Source organism: Coregonus lavaretus, assembly GCF_964263955.1.
Source record: "Coregonus lavaretus genome assembly, contig: HAP1_SCAFFOLD_886, whole genome shotgun sequence".
Taxonomy (NCBI): Eukaryota; Metazoa; Chordata; class Actinopteri; order Salmoniformes; family Salmonidae; genus Coregonus; species Coregonus lavaretus.
Window position 1 is genome coordinate 16,129 of NW_028157559.1, and position 23,811 is coordinate 39,939.

General features: G+C 41.3%; 1 protein-coding gene across 2 annotated transcripts in view; it reads left to right on the forward strand.

The window, feature by feature from the left end:
* The first annotated feature begins 1,463 nt into the window (after window positions 1-1,463).
* Window positions 1,464-23,811, forward strand: part of LOC311125257 (beta-1-syntrophin-like) — a 28,859-nt gene continuing 6,511 nt past the window's right edge. The window contains exons 1-5 of one of the 2 annotated variants that reach the window (XM_084199308.1): window positions 1,464-2,252; window positions 10,660-10,876; window positions 15,676-15,883; window positions 20,343-20,479; window positions 21,907-22,103. In XM_084199308.1, the coding sequence (XP_084055434.1) occupies window positions 1,727-2,252; window positions 10,660-10,876; window positions 15,676-15,883; window positions 20,343-20,479; window positions 21,907-22,103 (1,285 nt within the window). In that variant the 5' untranslated portion in view covers window positions 1,464-1,726. The remainder of the gene's footprint in view (window positions 2,253-10,659; window positions 10,877-15,675; window positions 15,884-20,342; window positions 20,480-21,906; window positions 22,104-23,811) is intronic. The other variant, XM_084199307.1, reaches the window with a different exon arrangement.

Genomic DNA, 23,811 nt, shown 5'->3' on the forward strand with positions numbered 1-23,811 from the left:
GGATAGATTTATTTAGCCTGATCTCAAAACTCAAAATGATGAAAAATAATTAATGGGCAGATCAGATCTGTATATTAATAGAAATGTTTCAGTTCTCTATTCCCAGGACAGAAATAACTCTCTCTCTCTTCAACACACCAGAAGAGGAGTCGAAATTGGTTTGATATTATGCAAAGAAAAATAATAAAGTTCGGTTCTCAGAAATAGGCCTATAAATATTGAAAGGCGCAGAGAAAATATTAGCTATAGACCAGGGATCATCAACTAGATTCAGCCACGGGCTGATTTCTCCTTGAGCGGATGGTCAGGGGGCCAGAACATAATTACAAATAATTTGTAGACTGCAAATTGACCGCAAGAAGCCCAAACAGATACCATATTTGACTAAAACATAATCATTTCAAACCTTGCTTACATTTGTATACAATCACATATCTCTCTCTATTATGCATGGGAAAACTTTAGAACAGATTTCCAAAATTAAAATCACTTGGAGCTGATTTCCTGGTGTTTTTACAGTCTTTTATGTCCAACATTCTTTTTTTTATAACTAAAAAACTAATATTTATACATGTTTTTGATCAGAAAACTGTTATATACTGTATAATGTGACAGACGTCAGGACTATAGACTGTATATTGTGAAAGATGGCAGGACTATATACTGTATATTGTGCCAGATGGCAGGACTATATACTGTATATTGTGCCAGACGGCAGGACTATAGACTGTATATTGTGACAGACGGCAGGACTATATACTGTATATTGTGACAGACGGCAGGACTATAGACTGTATATTGTGACAGACGGCAGGACTATATACTGTATATTGTGACAGACGGCAGGACTATATACTGTATATTGTGACAGACGGCAGGGCTACGCAGGTTGTCTCTCCACCAACAGATGGCGCTAACATACAGTACTTCTGTAACGTTCTCTCATCGTGTTTCAGATTGTGTTAACATACTTCTGTAAAGTTTTCTCATATGTAGTGTTTACAATTCTAGTATATAATCCATTACTCATAACTCATTCAATATGCTCATTCCCAATTAGCCTACAATAATGCATATGTGTAGGTTATTAGGCTATTGTAGGCTAGTTTACACATGTGTATTCACCATTGAAAGTGCATTTAGTCAGTGAGATATTAGGAAATACGATTTAAAATGTTTTGACGCATGTTTTGTGTTTAAACCCCCCAAAAAATACGCTTCCGAAGCCGAGCAAACAATGCGCACCTGGCATGCTGCATGGACCGCACAGGAGAGAGAGGGACAGGCAGCAGTCTACTAGGCGGACACCTCCAAAGTCACAACTGTCCCAACATTGGGACATTCCTTTACACGGGTCGCCCTCTGAATGAAACCAAGCATGCCTGGTAATGTTTGTCAAAGGGTGGTAATAATTTATGTAATACGGGTGTAATAAGGTATTATGCACTTAAATTACGTTATTGTAGGCTACACATGTCATTTGAACTTCAGCACAGCTCTCGGCAGTGTTCTGTTTGAATAGAAATGTCATTTGCTTAGTGGGATTGCCCTTCGAGTTTGCTCCACCCAAAGAGGATATGGGCTGTTGGAGCAGGGACTAGGCTATGTTGCCAAAAAAAGAGATGTGAGCTGAAGTTGCTGAACTATTGAAAAGCCATGCTGAGAAGTTCGGGGGTAAAGTCCTATGTGAGTTTTAATCACATGGCATTTTAAGAATGCTCCAAAGATGGCGGTAGCTACAGTAATTTCGGGGAACAGAGTACAAAAAAGTGGATTTTTGGAGGTTTTGGTGAGGGACCGATGGCACAAAGTTTTGGCCAACTTGAACGAAGAAGCCCTAACGCTGAGTTGCGAGGATCTGGGAGAGAATGAGAACCTAAACGGCATCACCAATGGATCTTACCGGAGCAACGCAACTCACCCGGATCACACGAACAGTCCGAAAACTGCGGTGAGGACAGCTTTCACGGATTTACAGGAGCAAGTGCCAGAGGCGATCGCTAACAGAAAAAGATGCGTGAAAGTAATAAAGCAAGAGGTAGGGGGACTCGGCATCAGCATAAAAGGAGGAAAAGAGAATAAAATGCCGATACTTATTAGTAAGATCTTCAAAGGTCTGGCTGCGGATCAAACCCAAGCCTTGTATGTCGGGGACGCGATTCTGTCGGTGAACGGTGTGAACCTGCGAGACGCTACGCATGACGAGGCGGTGCAGGGGCTGAAACGAGCCGGGAGAGAAGTGACGCTAGAAGGTAAGAACAGAACGGGACCAACTGTCGTTCGATACATTCTTTCTTGGTGAAGGATGGGGGGCGGGTGGCATCCTCAAACCTATGTGCAGGCTGCCAGCGGAATTACGCACATTAATATGTGTGCTCTCAAACACATGAGTGATCAACCTCTGTCAACTGGGCACACGAACATAAATATTTGTTTTTGCAATTTTCTAAATACTTTCAATATTATTAATTTCCATGTCGGCTCTATGCCTGGAATGCCCTTTTCCTGGGCAAATGATGCCCATTTCAAACTCTCCAAAATAGTGTTTACAATTCTAAAAACTGGCAATAATAGATATTAACTGAGAAATGATCTTATGTACATTACCAGTCAAAAGTTTGGACACACCTACTCATTCCAGGGTTTTTCTTTATTTTTTACTATTTTCTTCTTCATTGTAGAATAATAGTGAAGACATCAAAACTATGAAATAACACATATGGAATCATGTAGTAACCAAAAAAGTGTTAAACAAATTCTTCAAAGTAGCCACACTTTGCCTTGATGACAGCTTTGCACACTCTCAACCAGCTTCATGAGGTAGTCACCTGGAATGCATTTCAATTAACAGGTGTGCCTTGTTAAAAGTTAATTTGTGGAATTTCTTTCCTTCTTAAGTTGTTTTCGGACAAGGTTGGGTTGGTATACAGAAAATAGCCCTATTTGGTAAAAGACCAAGTCCATATTATGGCAAGAACAGCTCAATTAAGCAAAGAGAAATGACAGTCCATCATTACTTCAAGACATGAAGGTCAATCTGGAACATTTCAAGAACATTGAAAGTTTCTTCAAGTGCAGTCGCAAAAACCATCAAGCGCCATGATGAAACTGGCTCTGATGAGGACCGCCACAAGAAAGGAAGACCCAGAGTTACCTCTGCTGCAGAGGATAAGTTCATTAGAGTTACCAGCCTCAGAAATTGCAGCCCAAATAAATGCTTCACAGAGTTCAAGTAACAGACACATCTCAACATCAACTGTTCAGAGGAGACTGCGTGAATCAGGCCTTCATGGTCGAATTGCTGCAAAGAAACCACTACTAAAGGACACCAATAAGAAGAAGAGACTTGCTTGGGCCAAGAAACACGAGCAATGGACTGGTGGAAATCTGTCCTTGTCGATGAGTCCAAATTTGAGATTTTTGGTTCAAACCGCTGTATCTTTGTGAGATGCAGAGTAGGGGAATGGATGATCTCCGCATGTGTGGTTCCCACCGTGAAGCACGGAGGAGGAGGTGTGATGGTGCTTTGCTGGTGAAACTATCAGTGATTTATTTAGAATTCAAGGCACACTTAACCAGCATGGCTACCACAGCATTCTGCAGCGATACGCCATCCCATCTGGTTTGCGCTTAGTGGGACTATCATTTATTTTTCAACAGGACAATGACCCAACACACCTCCAGGCTGTGTAAGGGCTATTTTACCAAGAAGGAGAGTGATGGAGTGCTGCATCAGATGACCTGGCCTCCACAATCACCCGACCTCAACCCAATTGAGATGGTTTGGGATGAGTTGGACCGCAGAGTGAAGGAAAAGCAGTCAACAAGTGCTCAGCATATTTAGTCATATGTGGGAACTCCTTCAAGACTATTGGAAAAGCATTCCAGGTGAAGCTGGTTGAGAGAATGCCAAGAGTGTGCAAAGCTGTCATCAAGGCAAAGGGTGGCTACTTTGAAGAATCTAAAATTTAAAATATATTTTGATTTGTTTTACACCTTTTTGGTTACTACATGATTCCATATGTGTTATTTCATAGTTTTGATATCTTCACTATTATTCTACAATGTAGAACATTGTAAAAATAAAGAAAAACCCTTGAATGAGTAGGTGTGTCCAAACTTTTGACTGGTACTGTAGTTTCTTGCAATAGCCCTCTGTGAGATTTTGTCAACGAACAAGGAATGAGCAGGGTCAGCTATACCATAAGGACCTCTTATTCATGTTCTCATTACATGTAGTGCAACAAGACCATTGGTCTGTAAATCTGATAGATTTAAACAAACAATATTGGAATCACCATGGTAACAACCAACTGTCAGCTCCATCTGCCTGATAGATTATGATAGAATATGAATTTTGAATGAAGTAAAACATCAACTCCATCACAGTGCTGAAAGATCTGATAGAATGGTTATGTTTTTATTGGATATTTTTTAAATGAATCATTTTCCATATTTTACAAACGTTTGTTTTGAACTTTTACTTTTAGAGGCAAAAAATATGTCTGTTTTGAGTATTTGTCGTCAACTCCGTAAGTGGCTTGTCAACTCGACCACTGATGGCTAACCCCATTAAGATCAATTTATTTTGTAAATAGCATTTAATAGTGCTATAAAACAGAACAAAAATTATTTTAATTTATCAAAAGGGTTTTATTTAGTTCTCCATAGACTTTAGTTACATTTTCACCTACTAAAATAAAAATGTTCAATAGGCCTATCAGCAACTTCAACTGTTTACGTAATAAGGAAATATGTCCTTGTTCCTTGTCAATAAATATTTAGGTGACTCCCTCTCCATGTTGCGAAATCGAATACTTTGAATTTCTGAGGAAATCTTTATCATCCAACCTTGGACACCAATTGGGAATCGTGCATCACAGGACTGGGAGTGTAATATCAAGTTTTGCCAAAAACTATACAGGCTTACACACATTTCTCTGCAGTCCTATGGGTGAAACACACATGTCCAGAAGGAGAATCAAAGAAACAACCTCTACCTCACTATGTAACCAGACAACATAAAACTGTCTGTTGCCTTGTATAAACAGCCTGACCTTCCCCTGAGAGAGCAGGGTTATTACACACACGCACACACACACACACACACACACACACACACACACACACACACACACACACACACACACACACACACACACACACACACACACACACACACACACACACACACACACACACACACACACACACACACACACACAAACAGAGAGAGAGAGAGAGAGAGAGAGATCAGGGTTATTACAGTTCTAGCAGAAGGAAGCAGGATCCCAGCAAGGCAGAGCAGACTTCTGCTGTAATGATAAGCTCAAAGACAGTACGGGGTTGGAGTCAGAGGAGGCTGGTGGGTGGAGCTATAGGAGGACTGGCTCATTGTAATGGCTGTAATGGGATTATTGGAACAGTATCAAACATATGGAAACCATATGTTTGGCTCCATTCCATTTATTCCATTCCAGCCATTACAATGAGCCTTTCCTCCACAGCTCCTCCCACCAGCCTCCTCTGGTTGGAATGCATAGTCAGCTTCTCTCTCAGTTGAAGCCTCACTACACCAGAGGACTCCCATGTTTCAGCTTCTTGCTCAGTTGAAGCCTCACTACACCAGAGGACTCCCATGTTTCAGCTTCTCTCTCAGTTGAAGCCTCACTACACCAGAGGACTCACATGTTTCAGCTTCTCTCTCAGTTGAAGCCTCACTACACCAGAGGACTCCCATGTTTCAGCTTCTCTCTCAGTTGAAGCCTCACTACACCAGAGGACTCCCATGTTTCATCTTCTCTCTCAGTTGAAGCCTCACTACACCAGAGGACTCCCATGTTTCAGCTTCTCTCTCAGTTGAAGCCTCACTACACCAGAGGACTTCAATGTTTTAGCTTCTCTCTCAGTTGAAGCCTCACTACACCGGAGGACTCCCATGTTTCAGCTTCTCTCTCAGTTGAAGCCTCACTACACCAGAGGACTCCCATGTTTCATCTTCTCTCTCAGTTGAAGCCTCACTACACCAGAGGACTCCCATGTTTCAGCTTCTCTCTCAGTTGAAGCCTCACTACACCAGAGGACTCCCATGTTTCAGCTTCTCTCTCAGTTGAAGCCTGACTACACCACTGCGGAGCAGAGCCAGTAGGGAAGGACAAACGGTTTGTTACATTACAATGATATAATTTTCTATAAAAGCTACATTATTTGTATTGCACACAAACACATGTACCCACACACACACACTGTTATATCCTGTGTAATACACTGGTTGTAAACAACAGTGCTAGTCTACAGTAACTCAGTGACCTCTCATTGAGCCTCTACTGTCTACTGCTTGGCTGTCATCACATTCACCTCTGTGTGTGTGTGTGTGTGTGTGTGTGTGTGTGTGTGTGTGTGTGTGTGTGTGTTATCAGCAGGCAGTCTAGACTACAACGCTCTCTGCAAGTTGACTGGTTGTTGTGTCTTCAGAGAAGCTCTCATCACTACACCAGCTGTTAGTAGTAGTGAGGCCACACACACACACACACACACACACACACACACACACACACACACACACACACACACACACACACACACACACACACACACACACACACAAGCTATGATGACAGAGTGAATCATGCCATCTACTCATAGCCTAGTACAGTTTAGAATACAGTTTTCTCAACACTCCTATCCACTCTGTGAATTTACTGATTGATTAATTTACTTTGACGTTTCCTGAATGAATTATTTGAACATCCTCCTTTAACTTGTTTCCATAAGCTACAGTACAGACTCCCCTACTGTTTGTTCTTATAGATTACGTTCAGGCTAAGTTATGTTATGAACACACTCACTCTCACTGTGATATTGTCTAATATTTCTGCTAAAGTTCATACAAACTGTAGTCCATTTAACCGGGCATTCAAGTACCTGTTCTTGCTTTGATAACATCATACATTTCAGGCAGCACAGGGAAAGTGATACCTTGTAGACCTCTCTGTATTCTGTAAAAGGTATTTTGTTATGTAGCAGTATCTACCTGCCCATTCAGTGGAGGTAAAAAGAGCTCCATTCTTATTCTGCAATTAAAGTCTCATAAAAGGGCCCTTTTTGTTTCCTGGCCGTGTAATTCATCCAGAAGTTACTCACGCCTATTAGCCATTTTCTTCTCTGAGCTCAATAAGAGCAGCTAACAAAGCTCCCCATTCTGTACCTATGTAATGAATGTAACTAGCTCTAATGGCTGTGTCTAGTTAACAGGGTGGCAACACAAAGACTAGGTTATTATTACACCTGACAATAGGGCAGATAGATTCAACGTTATTTCAGAATTCAGAGGGATGCTGGCTATTATAATGGCTTCCATTATATGGATAATAACTGAAGAAATGAATTGCACCTAACCATTAGGCTGAGATTCTCTAAATTAATTGGGGTTTCTACCAGATGTGTTTCTATGGTGACATTTTTTCATTCAGAAAGGTCATTCGGCCTGTTTCTATGAGCAAGCAGTTCAGCAAGCAGTTCATAGGACAGAGTTCATAGGCCGGAGTAAAGACACACTGCCCAAACCATGGGCTCCCGAGTGGCGCAGGGGTCTAAGGCACTGCATCTCAGTGCTAGAGGCGTCACTACAGACCATGGTTTGATTCCAGGCTGTATCACAATCTGGTCGTGATTGGGAGTCCCATAGGGCGGCGCACAATTGGCCTAGCGTCGTCCGGGTTTGGCCAGCTTAGGCTGTCATTGTAAATAAGAATTTGTTCTTAACTGACTTGCCTAGTTAAATAAATAAAAAACAACATGCATGTGGTCGATGAGTAAGAACGCGGCCAAACCATGATACATTATCCTCTCATGCTATATTTTGCGAATACATTAATTATCAAAAAGGAAAATCTTGCTAGTTAATTATTCAGATTCAGTTTGAGCTCATGTCTTTTGTAGCAAAAACAATCCCCACAGGAAGTACAGACTCCCGAGGCATAGCAGTAATCATAAACATATGAACCCTGCCTGCTTTTATTTTCCCCTCTACTAAAATGGAACATTTCTATTTTGAAACAGAGTTGAGAACACACAGGTATACTGTAGATTCTAGTGATTCTGATCACTAGAGAACTTTTCATCATACTTACACGTCACTGTCATTGACTCATTCAGTTTTCAGGATATTGGTTTAGTTGAGTTTCTCAATGTGTTGACACACAGACACAGGTGTGTTATCTTATTGCAAAGCTGCTTTAAGTAGTGGTGGAGAAGCGGAGAAGCAGCCACCACAGTGACGTTAGTGACAGTAAAGAAAAGAGTCAAACCAGGAAGGAAAAAGCAGTGAAAGAGGGAAAGGTAAACGAGAGAGGAATACTCAGAGTTCTGTGTATGACCTCACGCTCAAAGCATCCCGCTGGCGCCTGAACTAATGACACCAGAACTACAACAAAAGCATGACGATGAGATGAAAGGGGTTCAGCAAGGATTCCCCGTAAGATTACTTCATACCCTGCAGTTGCAGAGGTAGGCCTATTTTCTTTGTCAGATCTGTCTGTCAGCTTCTATGCATAATGATAGTCTTAAACTTCTGTTAGATATTGATACCTTTCTTTACCTGTCTTACTTATTCTCCTTGGTTCTTTAAAGAACAGGGCCTGTACTCGTGTTTCAGTGGAGGCTGCTGAGGGGAGGACGGCTCATAATAATGTCCGGAACGGAGTTGATGGAATGGCATCAAACACATGGAAACCATGTGTTTGATGTATTTGATACCATTACTCTAATCCCGCTCCAGTCGTTACCACGAGCCCGTCCTCCCCAATTAAGGTGCCACCAACCTACTGTGTCGTGTTTGTTCACCTTTGGAGTACATCTTTGTCATATTATCCTCTGAAACCTTCCCTTGGATTGATGTAATACGAACAGTGATAACCAGATCTGTTTGTCAGCTGATATGTTTAGAGCTCCATAGACCTATTATATATAAGATATTGCCACTTCTCCTTAGACATTGATGTAATGCAGTCAGACAGATCACTGTTGGTGTAAGCGGATACCTGCTTTTTGCACTGAGTAAATGGTTGACATCAGTGTTATTCACATGGCCCTGTAATTTAAAAAAGGTCTCCATACAGTCTGATACAGTGTGTTTATAGCAGGGTAATACTAGCTATGTTATTCATGTCTACTGTGACTCGTGATCTATGCTGTGGATTTAACGTGATTCCCAGATTGTGTGTATGAAACTGTGAAGCCACCAAACGACCAATGAATCCCATGTCCCAGAGCTGCGGTCTAAAGTAGAATTAGGTCTTGTGTGGTATGGAATACTTCTAATTGCTCTAAGCTCTCAGCTGTTGGCCAGGTTCACATCCACAGTTCGGAGCGATCCATCTAATGCTCTCAAACAATGCCGACCAACGTTTTCCCATGGAGGTGTAATATCTTTGAGTTCACAGAAAGTGTTAAACTGGGTACAAGGTATAATGAATGGATATTACAGAATGGATTAACACTTATAATAGAACTGGACCACTAATAGAACTGGACCATTAATATAACTGGACCACTAATATAACTGGACCACTAATATAACTGGACCACTAATAGAACTGGACCATTAATAGAACTGGACCACTAATAGAACTGGACCACTAATAGAACTGGACCACTAATAGAACTGGACCACTAATAGAACTGGACCACTAATAGAAATGGACCACTACCGGCCTGGTACACATTGTGGGGTTACAGCAGGGTCACTTTATGAGTCTGCATGTCAATCTCCTCTATAAGATACTAGCTAGCTCTACTGAAGTTACATTGGCAAGGACTCTTAGCACTATCCTCACCAAAATGACAGCAGTAAATGCATGACCTCTCTACCAATGAAAGCGTAGTAAATCATTACTTTCTCTTGTTGGTCCAGGGAAGTACATGCGGGAAGCAACCCCCTAAACAGGTTGTGAAAAAGCTTACTGTCACGACTTCCTCTGAAGCTGCCTCCTCTTCTTGTTCGGGCAGGCTTCGGTGTTCGTCGTCACCGGCCTTCTAGCCACTGCCGCTCCTCATCTCATCATTCCATTTGTTTTGTCTTGTTTATTACACACACCTGGTTCATATCCCCTCATCAGTACCTGTATAAGTATTCCCTCTGCCCCCCATGTCTTTGTGTGTGATTGTTTCATGTGGAGGTGATGATAGCTCAGTGGAGCTTTATGTATTGTATCACTGGGTTATTCACCCGTGTGTTTTGTTTTCTCCAGTGTGCCATTATAACGCAATGTAGTGTTTTACTCATTGCTGCGAACCGCTGTATTGGCTGAATAAACCATTTATTATGTGATTCTCCCTCCTGCGTCTGACTTCGTCCAAATCACCCACTACAGAATCACACACCCAACAGCATGGAGTCAGCAGGAGCGGCGAATGTGCCTGGAGTCGTGGAGCGGGTCCGGGGGCATTCCAACATGTTAGCCAGTTTGGGCGAAGCGATGGATCGGGTTCTCCAGGTCGTCCATCGCCTGGAGAGAAGAGGACCCGACCCTGCGGAACCAGCTGAGCGACCGGATCATTACTTTCTCTTGTTGGTCCAGTGAAGGACATGCGGGAAGCCACCCCCTAAACAGGTTGTGAAAAAGCTTACTCATAATTGTCTTGTCTCTCATATTCTAGTGAAGTACATGCGGGAAGCCACCCCCTATGTGAAGAAGGGTTCTCCGGTGTCAGAGATAGGCTGGGAGACGCCACCACCGGAGTCCCCGAGGCTGGGTAGCCCCCACTCTGACGTCCCCCTCACCCCCACCATGTCCCTACAGGGGGACAGGAGGTACATCCCCTTAAAGATGTGTTACATCACCAGGAGCATGACTACTCCAGACCCTGAAAACAGGTAAAGGCTCCAGCATCATTCTGCATTACTATAATTCAGTCTTTCTCTGTATGTTATTTTCCACAGGGGCATAACGGCAGAGCTAGGTGGGGAAACACAATTATAATTGATTGGATTTATATTGCTAGTGTTTTGCCAGATACAGTGCCTTCAGAAAGTATTCATACCCCTTGACTTATTTGACATTTTGTTGTGTTACAGCCTGAATTCAAAATGGATTCAATTGATTTTTTCCCCACCCCATCTACACACAATACCACATAATGACAAAGTGAAGACATGTTTTTAGCAAATATATTGAAAATGAATTACAGAAATATCTAATTTACATCTGTAAGTCTCTAAGAGCTGTGTACACCAGGATTGTACAATATTTGCACATTATTCTTTTTTAAAGTCTTCAAGCTCTGTCAAATTGGTTGTTGATCATTGCTAGATAGCCATTTTCAAGTCTTGTTATATATCTTCAAGTCTATTTAAGTCAAAACTGTAACTAGGCCACTCAGGAACATTCACTGTCTTCTTGGTAAGCAACTCCAGTGTATATTTGGCCTTGTGTTTTAGGTTATTGTCCTGCTGAAAGGTGAATTTGTCTCCCAGTGTCTGTTGGAAAGCAGACTGAACCAGGTTTTCCTCTAGATATGCCTGCTTAGCTCTATTCCGATGACAAGCATACCTATAACAGCAGCCACCACCATGCTTGAAAATATGTAGAGTGGTACCCATTAATGTGTTGTGTTGGATTTGCCCCAAACATAAAGCTTTGTATTCAGGACATAAAGTGAATTTCTTTGCCATATTTTTGGCTGTTTTACTTTAGTGCATTATTGCAAACAGGATGCATGTTTTGGAATATTTTTATTCTGTACAGGCTTCCTTCTTTTCACGCTGTCATTTAGGTTAGTATTGTGGAGTAGCTACAATGTTGTTGATCCATCCTCAGTTTCCTCCTATCACAGCTATTAAATTATGTAACTGTTTTAAAGTCACCATTGGCCTTATGGTGAAATCCCTGACCGGTTTCCTTCATCTCCGGCAACTGAGTTAGGAAGGATGTCTGTATCTTTGTAGTGACTGGGTGTGTTGATACACCATACAAAGTGTCATTAATAACTTCTCCATGCTCAAAGGGATATTCAATGTGTGCTTTTTAAAATTGTTTTGCGCATCTACCAATAGGTGCCCTTCTTTGCGAGGCATTGGAAAACCTCCTTGGTCTTTGTGGTTGAATCTAGTGTTTGAAATTCGACTGAGAGACCTTACAGATAATTGTGTGTGGGTTACAGAGATGAGGTAGTCGTTCAAAAAGCATCTTAAACACTATTATTGCACACAGTGAGTCCATGCAACTTATTATGTGACTTGTTAAGCACATTTTTACTCCTGAACATATTTAGGCTTGCCATAACAAAGGGGTTGAATACTTATTGACTCAAGACATTTCAGCTTTACATTTTCTAAATAATTTGTAAAAATGTCTAAAAACATAATTCCACTTTGATATTATGGGGTATTGTGTGTAGGCCAGTGACACAAAATATCAATTTAATCAATTTTGAATAAAGGCTGTAACACAACAAAATGTGGAAAAAGACAAGGGGTGTGAGAGGACTTTATGTTGGCACTGTAGTAAAAGCAACATCTTACATTGTGAGGGGTGAGGGACTCATCTCATCCACCCCCAATGTGTCTCCCACTATTTGTTTTTCCTGGAACAGTGTAACAGGGATGGTCGTCTCTGTGACAGTCAGAATTGATGAACTGCTACAGTTCTGCTACAGTAACTCAACTATCTGAGTGTTCAGAGTTTAAGAGATGCTTAACTTAATCAACCAATGTAGAGCAACGGTTCCTATCCTACACACACAGCTTACCTTATGTCCTCAGCTTTACCTTTACTTTAGGGATCAATTGATCATGCTCACCTTGTCTTTAGATAGGCCTGGTCTTTATACAGCCATTTAGATAGGCCTGGTCTTTGTACAGTCATTTAAATATGCGTGGTCTTTATACAGCCATTTAGATTTGCCTGGTCTTTATACAGTCATTTAGATATGCCTGATCTTTATACAGTCATTTACATAGGCCTGGTTTTTATACAGTCATTTAGATATGCCTGGTCTTTATACAGTCATTTAGATATGCCTGGTCTTTGTACAGTCATTTAAATATGCGTGGTCTTTATACAGCCATTTAGATTTGCCTGGTCTTTATACAGTCATTTAGATATGCCTGATCTTTATACAGTCATTTACATAGGCCTGGTTTTTATACAGTCATTTAGATATGCCTGGTCTTTATACAGTCATTTAGATATGCCTGGTCTTTGTACAGTCATTTAGATATGCCTGGTCTTTATACAGTCATTTAGATATGCCTGGTCTTTATACAGTCATTTAGATATGCCTGGTCTTTGTACAGTCATTTAGATATGCCTGGTCTTTATACAGTCATTTAGATATGCCTGGTATTTATACAGTCATTTAGATATGACACACAAACAATATCACTCAATACAAACAAATGCTAGGTTGTGATAGTGTGTTAGATGAACCTCTGTTTTTAATGATTTACTTCTGAGGTGTCTTGGGACTGACTGGGTAAAACATTCACTACTTTGATGGTTATTGTCATGTTTGTTACTGTCGTTCTACTGCAACACTGAGAACAGAGGTAAGACCTTTGTGCTGTGGCATAGAAATATAATTACTAGAAGGGGAAAGGACCTCAGAGCCATGGCAATTTGACTAGAAAGGGAATTGTCCCGCCGTTCTATTAATTCTATGTCTATGCTCTGTGGTCTGTGAGATTAACAACACTATGAACAGGAAATCAGTCACTGAGGGGTTAGACCACAACTAAGCTACTTAATGAAGAGCCAAATACTGCTCACATTACTTTTACTGGAGCCATACAGTGCATTCAGAAAGTATTCAGACCCCTTTTTTCCACATTTTGTTACGTTACAGCCTTATTCTAAAATGGATTATATACATTTTTGGATGGGGAGCGTCGCTGCACAGCTGTTTTTAGGTCTCTCCAGAGATGTAAATCACTAAAAACCGAGGTTAATCTAACACACTAACGAAGCCTAGCATTTGTTTGTAGTGTGTGATATTTACTGGAGTCACTACGATGTTTTGGCCCTCTATTAAGTACTTTAATCGTTTCAGCACGTTGCTCACAACAACAGGCTATCCTTCAGTTACTTTCGAGTTACTTACTGGAAGCTACCTGCTACCACATAAACACACACATGCTGGTATCTGAGTTTCTCTTGACGTGTGCTGCAGGCTTGTTGTAGCTGACTGGTAGAGAGGAGCAGAGCTTTCGTCACTAGTGGAAATTTAAACAGCTGTTACGTGAGAGACGTCCACACTACCCAGCCAGGAGAGGAGAGTTTCCTCCCTCCTCAGACAGATTTACTGCATATTTCTCTCTCTCTCTCGCTCTTCTCCCCCCCCCCCCCCCCCCCCCCAAGTCTGTGTTTGATGTGGAGACCTCTCCTGTTTATTCTAGGGCTGTAAATAGACTAGGCTTAATATTGACTGATTTAGTATTAACTTAGGATGTCATAGAGAGTAAAACAGGATGCTAAAGTGTAACAAATGTAAATACACAAACATGGTATTTTTAGGATTCAGCCAGGAGAGTTTTTGCATGCCTATTTTAGCTTGAGATATTTGCCTTTTCCGGGCAGTTTTTTTCTGGAGTAGAAAGCACTTTGTCAGTGGAAAACGAACAGGCAGACAGACCATCATTGACCAGGAAAGGCATTGAAACGTTCGACACACAGTGAGTCCGCTTTCTAAATCTGGCCTAGGCTTCTTTAACGGCCCTGTAGTTAGTGTCTCATGTTGGAGAGATGACCTGGCTGGACGTGGATGGGCCTTGAACGGGGAGAACTCACTTCGGTTCAAATACTATTTGAAATCTTTCAAATACTTTAGATGTGCTTGATTGAGCTTGTAAGTGGAATGGAACCAAAAGAATAGTTGCAAAACTGCAAAGCCCACCCATCTGGCACTCCAGGCAGACTAAAGCAAACGCTCAAAGTATATGAAATGATTCCGAATAGTATTTGAACCCAACAGGTCTTGGGGAGAGCTTGTGCCTCTTTCCAGGAACCTCTCTGTCCGTCTGTCTCTAACTAATGAAAACACTTCAGCTCCCTCCATATGACATCTGGCTTCTGTTTCTCCTCAATCAAGTCTCTGGTTTCTATTTTGAACTGCGGTGGGGGACTGGGGAGTGGGGGACTGGGGAGAGGGAGCACCTGCAGTTGATCTAGTGGTTTGTGAAATCATGATAACAGGGTCTCCCACTGTCTCTGATTAATGACAGGTAGATTTATCCACAATGGTCATTGTTGTTAGCTGAATGTATTTATAATATACTTTGCTAATGTTTCCAATACAAAAGGCTTGAAATTTACTGCACATCCCACAAGAGACAAACCGAACCATATCAACCCATGATGAGTAAGCAGGTCTGGAAATACATACCCACTGTACACAGTGCTAGGTACATCAAAGGAAATGTTTATCTGAGCCAGAAAAGAAGAAGAGACACTGTATGAAACAGTCTTTAGTGGTGCTTGGTATTTCCATTCACTGAGGACATCATCAAGCACACAGGGACCACCTTCCTTTCCCTTGAAAGGGAAGTAGCCTTTGTTGAACTGAATAAGCTTTTTCTCATGTCCACTGAAAGCTGTGCTAGTATGCTACTATGGGACCTATCACAAAACAAATTCACAGCTTTTTCAATGTCTTTCTGTCTGTTTGTGTGTTCTCCAGGCAGTTGGAGCTGCACTCTCCGGATGCCAAGCATACGGTGGTGTTACGGTGTAAAGACACAGCCTCGGCCCAGGCCTGGTTCGAGGTCATGCAGTCGGCGACCTCTAACCTCATCAACAAGGTCATCACAGAGGTCAAAGAGCACACAGGAAGAACAGGGATCGCAGGGAGCAGAGAGATCAGACACCTGGGCTGGCTGGCTGAGAAGGTAGGAGCTACTTTAATCAGATGTATAATATGCATTCACAGCCCACCTTTTGATAATAACTCATATGTGATTTTTGTGTGGCAGTTATACGATGGTGAGCCAAGCACTCTTGGAACCTCATATAGCTGATGCAATAGTTTCCAACAGGTTTTCCCCCTTCTGGTCCTCCTGTAAATCCTCTTTCATCACTCTCTCATTAGTCAGGGACTGCCTGGCAGAGAGAGAGCGAGACGGCTAATACTGAGAAGACTATAGCCCTGTACTTTGGGCAGTCAGTCAGCTAGTCAGTCAGTCAGTCAGTCAGTCAGTCTGCCAAGCCAAGCCAGAGGATGCTTTCCAGGCTTCTTAATGAGTTCCTCTTTTATTACTGCCTGCCTGCCTTATTGTGAGTCCCAAATGGTACCCTATTGCACTATACAGGGAATATGGTGTCATTTGAGACACAGTTTCTGGAGTCTGTGAATAATTATAAGGGCCCAAAGCCTTCCAGCATGTGTGGAGTGGAGTGGTCTGCCTTGGCTTTGCCTGCCGTCCAAGTTCCTTTGCACAACGTCAACGAGCAAGGCTTTCCTTTCAACAAGGGCTCATTTGTGGCTATTCTGCCATCGCTGACGCACTCAGGAGTCTGAGTCTCTACTTAGCTGTGTGATGGTCAACAGACTACAGTGCAGACCCTCTGGAGTTCAGCATCAAATCAAATCAAATTTCATTGGTCACATGCGCCGATACAACAGGTGCAGACATTACAGTGAAATGCTTACTTACAGCCCTTAACCAACAGTGCATTTATTTTTAACAAAAAAAGTAAAAATAAAACAACAACAAAAAAAGTGTTGAGAAAAAAAGAGCAGAAGTAAAATAAAATAACAGCTAATGTGATCAGATATCGGAGAGGAGAGGAGGGGAGAGGAAGAGGAGGAGAGGAGAGGGAGAGGAGGAGGAGAGGAAAGGAGAGGAGATGGAGGGAGTAGATCCTTGTTTTACAGCCTTGTTGAGGTTGCTCTGTGCAACATTCCTGAGCCTGGCTTTAACCACAGACTTTATATTCATTCTCATACTATAGCCAATTATACCGTGGCAGGGTTTTAAATTGAATGATTGTTACACACTAACTATGTGGTTGTGTAGTCTTTAGTTAGATCTAAGTTTGTAAGCCTGTGTATATCGTGTTTTAATATGGTTACTTTGCAACATGTGTTTGTAATGTTCTACGATTGACCTATGGCCACCAGAATCCTGTGTTCTCATAACTAGCTGAGGACTTCATAGTGAGACAAGAGGCTTATGGTTATGAGGATTGTGCTGTTGTAAAGCTTTCATAATGAGGATTGTGCTGTAGCAAAACTTTCTTAATGAGGATTGTGCTGTAACTTTCATAATGAGGATTGGGCAGTAACTAAGCTTCCATAATGAGGATTGGGCAGTAACTAAGCTTTCATAATGTGGATTGTGCTGTAACTAAGCTTTCATCATGAGGATTGGGCTGCACCTTTCATAATGAGGATTGTGCTGTAACTTTCATCATGAGGATTGTGCTGCACCTTTCATAATGAGGATTGTGCTGTAACTTTCATCATGAGGATTGTGCTGCAACTTTCATAATGAGGATTGTGCTGTAACTTTCATAATGAGGATTGTGCTGCAACTTTCATAATGAGGATTGTGCTGTTACTTTCATAATGAGGATTGTGCTGTAACTTTCATAATGAGGATTGTGCTGTAACTTTCATCATGAGGATTGTGCTGTAACTTTCATAATGAGGATTGTGCTGTAGCTAAGCTTTCATAATGAGGATTGGGCAGTAATTAAGCTTTCATAATGAGGATTGGGCAGTAACTAAGCTTTCATAATGTGGATTGTGCTGTAACTAAGCTTGCATCATGAGGATTGGGCTGTACCTTTCATAATGAAGATTGTGCTGCAACTTTCATAATGAAGACTGTGCTGTAACTTTCATAATGAGGATTGTGCTGTAACTAAGCTTTCATCATGAGGATTGTGCTGTAACTAAGCTTTCATCATGAGGATTGGGCTGTACCTTTCATAATGAAGATTGTGCTGCAACTTTCATCATGAGGATTGTTCTGTAACTTTCATAATGAAGATTGTGCTGTAACTTTCATCATGAGGATTGTGCTGCAACTTTCATAATGAGGATTGTGCTGTAACTATCATAATGAGGATTGTGCTGCAACTTTCATAATGAGGATTGTGCTGTAACTTTCATCATGAGGATTGTGCTGTAACTTTCATAATAAGGATTGTGCTGTAACTAAGCTTTCATCGTGAGGATTGGGCTGTAACTTTCATAATGAGGATTGTGCTGTAACTTTCATAATGAGGATTGTGCTGTAACTAATCATTCATAATGAGGATTGTGCTGTAACTAAGCTTTCATCATGAGGATTGGGCTGTACCTTTCATAATGAGGATTGTGCTGTAACTTTCATAATGAGGATTGTGCTGTAAATTTCATAATGAGGATTGTGCTGTAACTTTCATAATGAGGATTGTGCTGTAACTTTCATAATGAGGATTGTGCTGTAACTTTCATAATGAGGATTGTGCTGTTACTTTCATAATGAGAATTGTGCTGTAACTTTCATAATGAGGATTGTGTTGTAACTTTCATCATGAGGATTGTGCTGTAACTTTCATCATGAGGATTGTGCTTTAACTTTCATAATGAGGATTTAGCTGTAACTAAGCTTTCATAATAAGGATTGTGCTGTAACTAAGCTTTCATCATGAGGATTGGGCTGTACCTTTCATAATGAGGATTGTGCTGTAACTTTCATAATGAGGAGTGTGCTGTAACTTTCATCATGAGGATTGTGCTGTAACTTTCATCATGAGGATTGTGCTGTAACTTTCATCATGAGGATTGTGCTGCAACTTTCATAATAAGGATTTTGCTGTAACTAAGCTTTCATAATAAGAATTGTGCTGTAACTAAGCTTTCATCATGAGGATTGGACTGTACCTTTCATAATGAGGATTGTGCTGTAACTTTCATAATGAGGATTGTGCTGTAACTAATCATTCATAATGAGGATTGTGCTGTAACTAAGCTTTCACAATGAGGATTGTGCTGTAACTAAGCTTTCATAATGAGGATTGTGCTGTAACTTTCATAATGAGGATTGTGCTGTAACTTTCATAATGAGGATTGTGCTATTACTTTCATAATGAGGATTGTGCTGTAACTTTCATAATGAGGATTGTTATGCTTTATTATGTTATGCAAGCCGGTGTTGTATTGGGTGGCTGGGAGTTGAGAGTTTATCTACAGGCCAAGATTAATAAACTGTATAAAGTGCCTTCCTGTGAAAATTAACCAAGATATTGTTACTAAGACTTAGTTACATAGAAAAAAATGATGAGGACATTCAAGGTTGTGTCTTTGCTGTTTGTAGAAGTACATGCTTATCACTCTTTTGCTAAGTTGTATTTTCTAGTCCATAACACCAGTAACCCACATGCAAATGACAAGAGTAGCCTGTCACGCTGTGTGGTGTGTTTTCTCCCAGACAGAGAATATTCTAGCATGGTGTGGTGTGTTTTCTCCCAGACAGAGAATATTCTAGCATGGTGTGGTGTGTTTTTTCCCAGACAGAGAATATTCTAACGTGGTGTGTTTTCTCCCAGACAGAAAATATTCTAACATGGTGTGGTGTGTTTTCTCCCAGACAGAGAATATTCTAACATGATGTGTGTGGTGTGTTTTCTCCCAGACAGAGAATATTCTAACATGGTGTGGTGTGTTTTCTCCCAGACAAAGAATATTCTAACATGGTGTGTGTGGTGTGTTTTCTCCCAGACAGAGAATATTCTAACATGGTGTGTGTGGTGTGTTTTCTCCCAGACAGAGAATATTCTAACATGGTGTGGTGTGTTTTCTCCCAGACAAAGAATATTCTAACATGGTGTGTGTGGTGTGTTTTCTCCCAGACAGAGAATATTCTAACATGGTGTGTGTGGTGTGTTTTCTCCCAGACAGAGAATATTCTAACATGGTGTGGTGTGTTTTTTCCCAGACAGAGAATATTCTAACGTGGTGTGTTTTCTCCCAGACAGAAAATATTCTAACATGGTGTGGTGTGTTTTCTCCCAGACAGAGAATATTCTAACATGGTGTGTGTGGTGTGTTTTCTCCCAGACAGAGAATATTCTAACATGGTGTGTGTGGTGTGTTTTCTCCCAGACAGAGAATATTCTAACATGGTGTGGTGTGTTTTCTCCCAGACAAAGAATATTCTAACATGGTGTGTGTGGTGTGTTTTCTCCCAGACAGAGAATATTCTAACATGGTGTGTGTGGTGTGTTTTCTCCCAGACAGAGAATATTCTAACATGGTGTGTGTGGTGTGTTTTCTCCCAGACAGAGAATATTCTAACACGGTGTGATGTTTTCTCCCAGACAGAGAATATTCTAACACGGTGTGATGTTTTCTACCAGACAGAGAATGAGAAGCAGCAGTGGAAGCCAGTGCTGGTGATGGTGACAGAGAAAGACCTGCTCCTCTATGACAGTCTTCCACGGATGAAGGCATCCTGGCACAGCCCTGCACACACATACCCACTGTTAGCTACACGGTACGCTACACACACCCTCTCTCTACTAGTCACATGGTAAGCTACACACACCCTCTCTCTACTAGTCACATGGTAAGCTACACACACCCTCTCTCTATTAGTCACATGGTAAGCTACACACACCCTCTCTCTACTAGTCACATGGTAAGCTACACACACCCTCGCTCTACTAGTCACATGGTAAGCTACACACACCCTCTCTCTATTAGTCACATGGTAAGCTACACACACCCTCTCTCTATTAGTCACATGGTAAGCTACACACACCCTCTCTCTATTAGTCACATGGTAAGCTACACACACCCTCTCTCTATTAGTCACATGGTAAGCTACACACACCCTCTCTCTACTAGTCACATGGTAAGCTACACACACCCTCTCTCTACTAGTCACATGGTAAGCTACACACACCCTCTCTCTACTAGTCACATGGTAAGCTACACACACCATCTCTCTACTAGTCACATGGTAAGCTACACATACCCTCTCTCTACTAGTCACATGGTAAGCTACACACACCCTCTCTCTATTAGTCACATGGTAAGCTACACACACCCTCTCTCTACTAGTCACATGGTAAGCTACACACACCCTCTCTCTACTAGTCACATGGTAAGCTACACATACCCTCTCTCTACTAGTCACATGGTAAGCTACACACACCCTCTCTCTACTAGTCTCAAGAAAAATAGCTGCTGCTATCCACACAGTAAGCAAAAGACAGTCTTCCTGCTAGTCAAATAGCAAAACACATTATCTTAGCCACATGGTTAGTAGCATCCACCCTGAACAACCCAACCATGGCCACATGGTAGTCCTCCACTACTACAAACACACCTACCCTCTATTGGCCAAGCAATAATCACAACACACCTACCCTCTATTGGCCAAGCAATAATCAAAACACACCTACCCTCTATTGGCCAAGCAATAATCAAAACACACCTACCCTCTATTGGCCAAGCAATAATCAAAACACACCTACCCTCTATTGGCCAAGCAATAATCAAAACACACCTACCCTCTATTGGCCAAGCAATAATCAAAACACACCTACCCTCTATTGGCCAAGCAATAATCAAAACACACCTACCCTCTATTGGCCAAGCAATAATCAAAACACACCTACCCTCTATTGGCCAACCAATAATCAAAACATACCTACCCTTTGCTAGCCTAATGGTGCAGCACACCTGAAAGATGAGGTGGCACTGGAGGACACATCCACAACATGTTTCCATTACTGAACACAGCCAATAACTCTGTCTTTCACTGAAAGTTGCATTGCAGTTACTATTTGTCATGTTATCAATTATTACACCTTTATGTCCTTGATGTGAAGAGGGTTATATGGTTACAGCACTGACTAGCTAGTCTCTCTCAACAGCAGGCACTTAGAATATAACAGAATCTGTGTCTGTTTGTAGGCTGGTGCACTCTGGTCCCGACCGAGGCTCTCCCCAGCCGGGCGTGGAGCTGTCCTTCGCCACACGTACAGGCACCAGACTGGGCATTGAGGCCCACCTGTTCAGAGCTGAGACCTGTAAGGACCTTTCACTGTGGACCAGGCACATCGTTACGGGCTGTCACTCCTCTGCCCAGATGATCAAAGAAGTCACCACCAGTGAGTACCACTACACCGACCCTGCTAGAAGACTGTGTGAGCCCGCTGAGCTAAAGCCTTGATCAACCAAGTCACCACCAGTGAGCCTAGGTAGGCATTAGCTTGGGGAGTAACTCAAATCTTCAATTCTCTGGCAAGGTTACTTATCATGTTAGTGTGGTTGACAAAGCCATCTATGTTACAGTACAATTTTCATAGCTGTAGTATTTGGTAAGGGGGTGTTAGTGTTGGACAGTCACATAGAAGACACTGAGAAAGGAGTGAGTATTTTTAGAAAGGAACGGAATGCCACTGTGAGATCCTGTGTGTGTGGCCTAGTGTAGTGGTGGGCACTAGCTGGTATGCCGGGCATCCTGGGAACTCCTCTAGTCAGTCACCCCTAGAGCCGTCTCTCTCTCTCGCTCGCTCGCTCGCTCGCTCGCTCTCTCAATTAAATTCAAAGGGCTTTATTGGCATGGGAAACATATGTTAACATTGCCAAAACAAGTGTAATAGATAATAAACAAAAGTGAAATAAACAATAAAAAATTAACAGTAAACATTACACTCACAAAAGTTCCAAAGGAATAGAGACATTTCAAATGTCATATTATTTATATATACAGTGTTGTAACGAGGTGCAAATAGTTAAAGTACAAAAGGGAAAATAAATAAACACAAATATGGGTCTCTCTCTCTCTCTCTCTCTGAATGGATCATATATCACTTCACTTGTTGTGATATTGCATCAGCTGTCAGATATAAGCTTTATGATCTTTGCTAGGCCTAATAACTAATAAACTAATACAATATGTCTGGACAGGTTATAGAATAGGAAACTAATACAATATGTCTGGACAGGGTATAGAATAGGAAACTAATACAATATGTCTGGACAGGTTATAGAATAGGAAACTAATACAATATGTCTGGACAGGGTATAGAATAGGAAACTAATACAATATGTCTGGACAGGATATAGAATAGGAAACTAATACAATATGTCTGGACAGGATATAGAATAGGAAACTAATACAATATGTCTGGACAGGTTATAGAATAGGAAACTGATACACTATGTCTGGACAGGGTATAGAATAGGAAACTAATACATTATGTCTGGACAGGGTATAGAATAGGAAACTAATACAATACGTCTGGACAGGGTATAGAATAGGAAACTAATACCATATGTCTGGACAGTGTATAGAATAGGAAACTAATACAATATGTCTGGACAGTGTATAGAATAGGAAACTAATACAATATGTCTGGACAGGATATAGAATAGGAAACTAATACAATATGTCTGGACAGGATATAGAATAGGAAACTAATACAATATGTCTGGACAGGTTATAGAATAGGAAACTGATACACTATGTCTGGACAGGGTATAGAATAGGAAACTAATACACTATGTCTGGACAGGGTATAGAATAGGAAACTAATACAATATGTCTGGACAGGGTATAGAATAGGAAACTAATACCATATGTCTGGACAGTGTATAGAATAGGAAACTAATACAATATGTCTGGACAGTGTATAGAATAGGAAACTAATACAATATGTCTGGACAGGTTATAGATTTGGAAACTAATACAATATGTCTGGACAGGGTATAGAATAGGAAACTAATACAATATGTCTGGACAGGGTATAGAATAAGAAACTAATACAATATGTCTGGACAGGGTATAGAATAGGAAACTAATACAATATGTCT